This window comes from Mastomys coucha, unplaced genomic scaffold (assembly GCF_008632895.1).
Source record: "Mastomys coucha isolate ucsf_1 unplaced genomic scaffold, UCSF_Mcou_1 pScaffold5, whole genome shotgun sequence".
Lineage (NCBI taxonomy): Eukaryota > Metazoa > Chordata > Mammalia > Rodentia > Muridae > Mastomys > Mastomys coucha.
Genome location: NW_022196911.1, coordinates 114,492,307 through 114,500,917, shown reverse-complemented (window position 1 = coordinate 114,500,917; position 8,611 = coordinate 114,492,307). Strand labels below are relative to the sequence as shown.

General features: G+C 52.4%; 1 protein-coding gene across 5 annotated transcripts in view; it reads right to left on the bottom strand.

The window, feature by feature from the left end:
* Pgs1 (phosphatidylglycerophosphate synthase 1) overlaps positions 1-8,611 on the bottom strand; it is a 39,707-nt gene that overhangs the window by 3,479 nt on the left and 27,617 nt on the right. For 3 of the 5 annotated variants that reach the window (XM_031354920.1, XM_031354919.1, XM_031354918.1), the window contains exons 8-9: positions 5,731-5,879; positions 985-1,110 (exon numbers count right to left, since the gene is read on the bottom strand). In XM_031354920.1, coding sequence (XP_031210780.1) covers positions 991-1,110; positions 5,731-5,879 — 269 coding nt within the window. In that variant the 3' untranslated portion in view covers positions 985-990. Of the gene's footprint in view, positions 1-984; positions 1,111-5,730; positions 5,880-8,611 lie in introns of those variants that run through there. The other 2 variants (XR_004113776.1, XM_031354921.1) reach the window with 2 other exon arrangements.

The window sequence follows — 8,611 nt, the reverse complement described above, 5'->3', positions numbered from 1 at the left end:
TTTTTAAAAAAAAAAAAAAAATGGAAATATTGCTAGGCCTGGTGGTCCATGCCTTTAATCCTAGCACTTGAGACAGAGCAGAGACAGGTGGATTTTTGTGAGCTCCAGGCCATCCAGGGCTAGCAAGACTTTGTCTCAAAGTAAAGAAAGTAAAACTGAAGGCATGAGAAAGCCAGGCAGGAGAGCAAAGGTGCACAGGCAGACCCCACGGCTGGCCCCTCAAGGCTGCGTCGGGTCCCGAGACCCCACGGCTGGCCCCTCAAGGCTGCGTCGGGTCCCGATACCCCACGGCTGGCCCCTCAAGGCTGCGTCGGGTCCCGATACCCCACGGCCGGCCCCTCCAGGCTGCGTCGGGGCCCGAGACCCCACGGCCGGCCCCTCCAGGCTGCATCGGGTCCTGAGACCCCATGGCTTGCAGTGGCCAGCTCAAGCACAGCAAAGCAGCTCAAGGAAGGACACTGTCACCTGTCAGACCAACCACAGTCTCCTAGAGCCCAGGCTCCTAGGCAGGCAGAGCACACGCCATGAGCAATGGGAACACCAGCTGCCTCTCTGATAACACACTAACTAACTGCTGCGTACCAGGAGACAGGCTGTCCATCATGTTGTGTCCCATCCCATCACCTGTGTGCACGAGCACACGCCACACACAACCTTACTCTCTAGCACAGCTCCTCCATCTTCAAGCACTGTCTGTCACACGGCCACACCACACTAGGCCTAGAGCAGGGGACGAAAGAAGCCCCTCTATGGCCCTTGTCCCAGTACCCAAGCTGGCCTCACCACAGATGGCCCCAGCCAAGGGTGGCAGCAGCACCTAGGGGCGAAGGGAGCAAAGTTCAGCGCTGACTTTAAAACTGCTATCCACAACCACCCACTATTGCTGTATCAGACAAGGAAGCAGTGGATGGGCAGGCAAGGCTGCAGGGCCCCTCAGGGTCCCTTCAGAACAGCCCTGGCCTGCTCTGCATTCCCAGCACCTGCCTGTTCTCAGAAGAAGTTCTTGATCAGCGGGGTCACCATCTTCACCCACAGCTTGACCTGCCGACCTGGCTGCTCAAAGGTCGCTGAGGACACCACGCCTGACCGCAGGTAGAGCTGCTCTTGCTCCTGAGAAGAGAGACAACAGTCAGACACTAGAAATGGGCCTAGACACCAGGTACAACAGAGATGCCCACAAGAGCAGCCAGAGGTGCCATCCACACAGCCTCCTGAGGACCACAGACAAGGGTTCTGCCTCTATATATCTCTGATTTAGCTTAACAAAGCTGGTGGGAAAACTATTTTAGATGTCTACCCCTCATCAAATAAATTAGTATAAGTTAAAATAAGAAGAAACAGGGTCTGGGGTGGGTGTCAATCAGCAGCAGTAGTAGTATTACTAACTCATCGTGTACAACGCAGAAAAGAGGTGTCTAACACATGGTAGGCTCCCTTCCACCAAACTGCAGGTCACTCTGCTGCTATTATCAGCCACTGCTGCTGAAGGAAAGTGACACTCGCCGGAGCTTGTCCCAAGAAAGCAACTGTGATCTCACCCACACACTCAGATCTTCACAGACGCTTGTATAGCCACACTTACAGTGGAGAAAGGCTGGAAACCACCTAACTATCCAGTATTCACTTATAAATTAACCCAGATGACAAGATTGACGTAATAGAGGAAAGTGAAAAAGAGTAACAGAAACCAGACACGAGACACACAACATATAGCTGAACACATGACCACCAGACACCACAAAAACCAGACACGAGACACTCAACATATAGCTGGTCCCATGGAACACATGACCGCCAGACAGAGAATCCTTCAGACACTCAAGTCCCTGAACACAACGGTGGCGCGTACATGCTCATGCAGACACTCAAGTCCCTGAACACAACGGTGGCGCGTACATGCTCATGCAGGCATGCTTTTATCCTTTTTCGGCACTGGCAGTCGGGCCTAGAGCCTCACGCAGGCTAGGTGAGCAGAGCGCTCCACCACCCAGCTACAGCTCCAGTAGCCCACATTTTGTAAAACTCTAAGACAGGATCTCACTAAGTTACCTGGGCTGCCCTTGGACTTACAGTCCTTCCATGTCAGCTTCCAGAGCTGCTGGGATTACGGGTCTCAACCACCTGGCCTGTCTCTCACATAAGACATTTTATGTATACATTTTATGTATGCACATAGATATAGATACAGATATGAGTGTATGCATGCAGTGCCCACAGAGGCCAGAAGAGGGCATCCAATTCCCTGGAGCTGAAGTTACAGGCAGTTGTGAGCCCCCTGATGGGGGTGCTGGGTCCTCTATAAGAGCTGTACAGACTCATCTCCAGCCAGGTCTCAGAGACTTTTCAACACCATGTTATTTAAAATATCTAACACAACTGTAATTATAAGATGTAATATCTCATCAATGTCATGTATTATACGATGTCCTCTGCACTCTTCAGAGAATATAGAGAAAGCCTGAGCATATCCAAGGCAGAGAGCAATACTCCCTAGCCCTTTCCCATCCACAGTGGTTGGCTCCTTGGACTTGGTCCATACACGAGGGAGCGGAAAGCTGGGCTCAGACCTTTCCACAGGCTCCCAGCACAAAGACAGAATGATCCAAATGAGTCCCAGGAAGACAGTTTCTTCTGTTACAAACAATGTTTACACTTTTACCTTTAAAATCAAGTTTTAAAAGGTACATTCGGACTGACTGGTAAAGGCACTTGCTTCCAAGTCTGACAACTCCTGTGGTAGGAGAGAACTGACTCCTTTTAAGTTGTCCACACTATGTTGTAGCATGAGTGTATGTGTGTGTGTGTGTGCGTGTGTGTACAGGAGGGATGGTAATAAAAGAAAACTAAGACATACATGCTTGTCTCCAATGATATTAGGTTTGTGGAGCTGGGTCTGTGGAGATGTCCGTAAACCAGTCCCTCTCCTAGACCAGAGCTGGCTCCTCCATAGAACCTGAGGCCGGTATTTATGGTGTACTGGCTGGCTTTGTGTGTCAACTTGACCCAAGCTGGAGTTATCACAGAGAAAGGATCCTCCCTTGAGGAAATGCCTCCATGAGATCCAGCTGTAAGGCATTTTCTCAATTAGTGATCAAGCATGAAGGATCCATTGTAAGTGGTGCCATCCCTGGGCTGGTAGTGTTGGGTTCTATAAGAAAGTAAGCTGGGCAAGCCAAGGAAGCAAGCCAGTAAGGAACATCCCTCCATGGCCTCTGCATCGGCTCCTGCTTCCTGACCTGCTTGAGTTCCAGTCCTGACTTCCTTTGGTGATCAACAGCAATGTGGAAGTGTGTCAGATGAAAAAACCCTTTTCTTCCCAACTTGCTTCTGGGTCATGATGTTTGTGCAGGACTAGAAACCCTGACTAAGACACATGGCACATGGGAACTGTCATGATAGGAAAGCCAGCTGTGGGGACATTTGTATGGACACCCTACAAATGCTGTCCTCTTGTGCCCTCATGTTCTGACAGATGCTTCCCTGAGCATCTGGGCCACACCTACACGCATTCTGAGGGTCACAGCTTGATGACCATCAGCACACAGAGGAGGCCCTGGCAGAGCCTTGCAGGGCCAGCATCACCCACACAGGAAGGGACAGACCCATCAGCAGTTCCTCCAATCAGCAGAGGGAGGATACCTCACTGAAGACCCTGCAAAGTGTCTAAGGCTTTGCCCACACACAGGTGGAGACCCAGGGCCCAGCTTCCTGGACTTCAAACTTGTGACTGTGGCGGAGGCAGCATCCTGGGGCCAATGTCCACACCAAACTTTCAAACTCTGTCCCCACAGCTGGCTTTCCCATCATGACAGTCCCCAAATGCCATGAATACCGGCCTCAGGTTCTACGGGCTGTCTCTGTGGAGGAGCCAGCTCTGGTCTGGGGGAGGGGCTGGTTTGCAGATGTCTCCACAGACTCAGCTCCAGTTCTGCTCTTTAGTAAACACCCAGCCAAGATCTCAATTAAATTACCAGAAACGCTTCTGTGTCCCCGCAGACGCCACAGCAGGGATGGAGAAGGAAGTCAGCTGGTAGGGGTCACAGTGCCGTGCAAGGAGTCTTTCTTAGGTCACAGTGGAAAGCTATGCTCTCTGAACAAAACCAGGAAGTTTTCAGTTCTCATTGTTTGCTCTACGAGGGAAGGACTCAGGGTTCTGATAAAAATATCTTCCATTTTCAAGGCTCAATACACAGACAGGGCCCTTCCCTGGGTCCCAAGAGAACTCCAGCCAACCTTCTGAGTGTGGGGGCCACAGGCTAAGGGCTCGGCATTTGAGGCAACACACAGCACTCAGCAACCAGGCACCGAAGGTCAGGAGGCCAGCTGCAGGCCTGAAAGTATACTGAAGCAAATGGAGCCATCTAAAAACCCATCTCTACTTCACAGACCCTGAATCAATACACTGTGGAGTGGAAGAGCTCCAGCAGCTTGAGCTGCCACCTTCCCACCATCAAACCCCCTGGGAGGCAGGTTTGGGAAGAAACTATCCTAAGTATGTCATTTGAGAAATCAGCTCAGACCACAGTCAGCCTGGCCTTTCTCAAGATCCAGGATGTGGGTTTAAGTCCTCGTCTCGGGAAGTGGGGTCTTGTCAACTAGGACCTGGGCACAAGCCTAGGCACTTGCTTGCCCAAATCTCCCAGAATTCATTCTTGCCTGGGCCAGAATCATTAGCAGCTCCATCTCTCTCTGGGGAGGCATCTGTCACAATGAGAACAGTCCAGCAGATCTACTGTCGAGAGCCACAGTCTGGCTCTAAGGCCAACAGTTAGCCTGTTATGGGAAGCCCTTAGCTTGAGAGCTTCCTCAGTCAGCTGAAGGAAATCTGCTAGCACACCCAATCACCCCGCTGGCTAGAGGGCATGGCTGTTGTCACTTCCCTTGCCCTGTCACAGAGCCCTTACTGGCACCTGGCCCTCAGTGACAAGGTCCCAGACACAGTAGCAGGTCCAAAGAACAAAGTAATAATAGCCACTTCCCCGCTCATCAGCAAAGTCGTGCAGCAGCGATTCTCATCACTGCAGCCTAACATCAGTGCGCAGGCTAGCTGGAGGGCTCAGCACTTAAAGAGCTTGCCCGACAAGCTTGAGACGCAAACGAGTTCAATCTCTAAAACCCGTGGTAAGAGAGCTCCCTTACATAAAAAGATGTCTAACTTTCACACAGGTATCCTGGCACGTGCACACCACACTCACATTCATCTCATACACAAATTATACACAGTTAAAAAATAACCAAAATAGAAGCCAATGGGTGCAGCTCTTGAGGTCTCCCTGGGAGCAAGGGTCCGATATCTAAGACTCCAACAGGAATCTCGTCCAACCCACATAGGGGCTCCTACAAAGGGCACAAGCTCCCAAGACCAGAGCACAGGGCTCTGCTGCAGGAGAATCCACAGGACGGCATGGCTGCGTCCTGCTGTCTGCTGCCTGTTCTACAGGAGAGCCAAAGCCACAGCCACAGCCACCCCTGGGATTCACCCTCACTTTTAGAAATGACTGGGGCCCATACCCCAGTGAGGAAATGGTGGTCTCTCTAGCATGGAAGGAGGGAATGGCCCCAGGCGAGGTACAAGCCTATCCTGGCAGTGCAATCAATAATCAAAGGTCTAGCCTCTGGGGTTTCTCTTAGACTTGGGGGACAAGGTCTCATTTACCGTCGTAGCTGACAAAGGCGGGAGATGCCTGTGGGGACAACCATGTACCCAAGAAGCCCACCACTTCAACCAACCTGATGAAGCTGCTGCTGCAGGGATCGGCTCTCCGTCACGATGGCAATCTGGGCCTCCAGGTCCCGGTGAACTGACCTGTACCCAAAATTAGGAGAGCCAATCAGCGTGAGGCAGGGCAGGCTGCTCCCTGCCAGGTACAGCCAGAGGCCTGCAGGAAAAGGAAATGTGCAGACAGGAAGTGAGCTCAACATCTGCCAGGTCTTTGCCACACCATTTCAACCTAGGAGGGAAGCAGCCAACAGGGCAGCATCAGGTGGCGCACCGAGCCAGGCTCCCTCCTGCCTGCTACTGCCAGGGTGCTCGGGGCCACGGAGTGCAAGGCCACCCTGCTCTCTGCCACTCCAGCTGTGGCTCACGTCCCTAGCAGGGAGAACTGGCTTCTCTGAATGAACTTTGTCAATGCTGTCCTTGGGGTCTTCCCCTCCCACTAACTGCTCTCCAGAAAGGCTGATAGCCCCAGTTCTTTCAACTACCTGAAGCATGTTCTGGCAAAGTGGAGCTCAAGGCCCCTATAGACCAGAGCCTCCGTCCCTCCTGAGAGCCCAGAACAAACAGGCAAGTGGGCTCTATCCTACCTAACCAGCAGAGGTGGCTGTCACATGGTGGTCGAGGCTTTTAGGACCAGGCCTGCCTACATACAGCTGCCCACCTTTTCTACCTCAGAACACCTAGGAGTTTGCTCATCTCTCTAGTTACCATCTACACCACATAAAGCAGCATGCTGCCGGTGGGTACCACAGAAGCTGCCATGTCACAGTACACATGGGGACATTTCTGGAATGAAGGTCATAGTTTCTAGCAGAATCTTAAGTACTATTAGGTATGCCCATGGCAGGTCCCATTCTGCACCCTCTTTTATGATCTCAAGCTCCAAGGCTTCCTAGCCAAGCCCCCACCGAACTAGTCCTGAGCATCTATCCTCCCCAGGCTTCACCTAGCCTAGCCTCTACCCTTCCCCTTATGAGCCTGAGGAAGCTTATCCAGGAAAGAAACCCAGCCAGGTTCCCTGGCCTGTACTGGGCCAGCTCCCACCACAGATCCTCCATCAACAAGATCCACACACAGCCCACAAACTTACACAGACATCACAGACACATGGCCTGTATGTAACACATATGCTGCTACAGTGACCGTGACTGAGAGCCCAGAGACCCTTGTGGCCTGAGGATGCCCTACCTAGTGCCCCTCCAATCTTGTCTCTCATCAAAATAAAGAGGGAAGTCTGGGGGTGTGGCTAGTTAGTTGGTAGAATGCTGGCCTAGCAAGCAGAAGGAGCCCTGGGATCAATCTGAGCATCTCAGATAGATGGAGGTGGAGACCCAAGGATCAGAGTACCAGAGTATCAGAGTCTGGGATCCTGACTCTGGGATGCACATGCCAGAGAGCATACATGAAGCTCAGAGAATGGCTGGACAGATGGGGCTGGTCCTCCCCTCCCACCTTCACATGGTTCTGGGGACAGCACTCAAGCTGTCAGGCTTGTAAGCCTCTCTGGCACTCAGGAAGCAGTAGTTCATGTTTAAGACCATTTTGAGCTACAGATTCAAGTTCCAGGCTAGCTGGGGCTAGACCTAACAGGAACAGATGTTCAAGGTCAGATTCCCTCAGCTATAACAAGAGCTCAAGGCCAGCCTAGGCTGCACAAGACAATGTGCTCGCTTGAGCTGTTTCTGTCTGCCGTCTCTCTTCGAGTGTGTGCGCGCGCACGCGCGCGCGCACGCGCACACACACACACACACACACACAAACATACACACAGAGGCACACCTTTGGGTGAACCCAGAGAGACAGATGGAGCACTGCCGAGAGGATGCCCATGTCATGGGCCGTGGTCACTGATGCTGAGCCCCAGGGAAGCCCGTGAGACCAGCACACCAGGAGTCTCCCCATTTAGGTTCCAAGTCAGGTGCTTGAAGCATTGGCTGAATACTGGGGATTCATCTCCCTTCCCTGTCTGGGCCTCCGCTGTGCCCAGCAGCTCCCTCTACACGCTCCCCCATCCTATACACAGGAGGTTCTAAAGGCAGAGGAGGAAACACATTTCCAGCACAGGCTATAAACCAATCATCAAGCCCCAATTCCTCACCCCAAAGCCTGACCTTTGTACCCAACATCTTCTCAATTCCAGGAACTAGTGGCTTAGGGAAGGAAAAAGCACTTTGGGGAGTGGACTGGGGGTAGGGTGGTTTACAGCCAAGGGAAACTCAGTAGCCCTGAGTACCAGGGAGAGTGGGGAGGCCACTGCAGCTACTGGCAAGCCCGGAACACTAGACAGTGGTCTGGACTCAGAGGCCAAGAGCCCCTGCTGTCTCCTGACTCTGGTCTGTCAAAACAGCTTATGGAGTCCTTTTCTAGGCACCTGTGCCTCACAAGTGCTGTGCCAGCACTTTCAAACAGGCCCTGGCCCAGATTGCTCTCCCCATGCAAGAGGAGGCCTAGGCTGGGACTGCACGGACCTATCTGCACTGGACAGGCATGCTGTGTCCCACTCTCTCTGATCTTTGCACAAAGTGGCCCTCGCTGACCTAGACCCCTTCCCAGTCTGGATCCCTCTGCCTACCATGATCTAAACAGGTCCCTCTGACAGCTATGTGAGACAGAAGACTCAAATAAGCAGGAGACATTAAACCCCAGTGCCATCCATGATCTATGCAAGGCACATGGGTGCCATGTTAATATCTGAACAAAATCACAGTGTTGTAGCTTCCCAAACAAGTAGATGGCATGCTTAAGAACAAGGCAGCATCTGGGCTGGAGAGACGTTCAGTGATCAAGAGCGCAGCTACTCTTCCAGAGGACCCGGGTTTGGACCCCTGCATCTATGCAGCTCTTAACTCCAGGAGGACCCGGGTTTGGACCCCCGCATCTATGCAGCTCTTA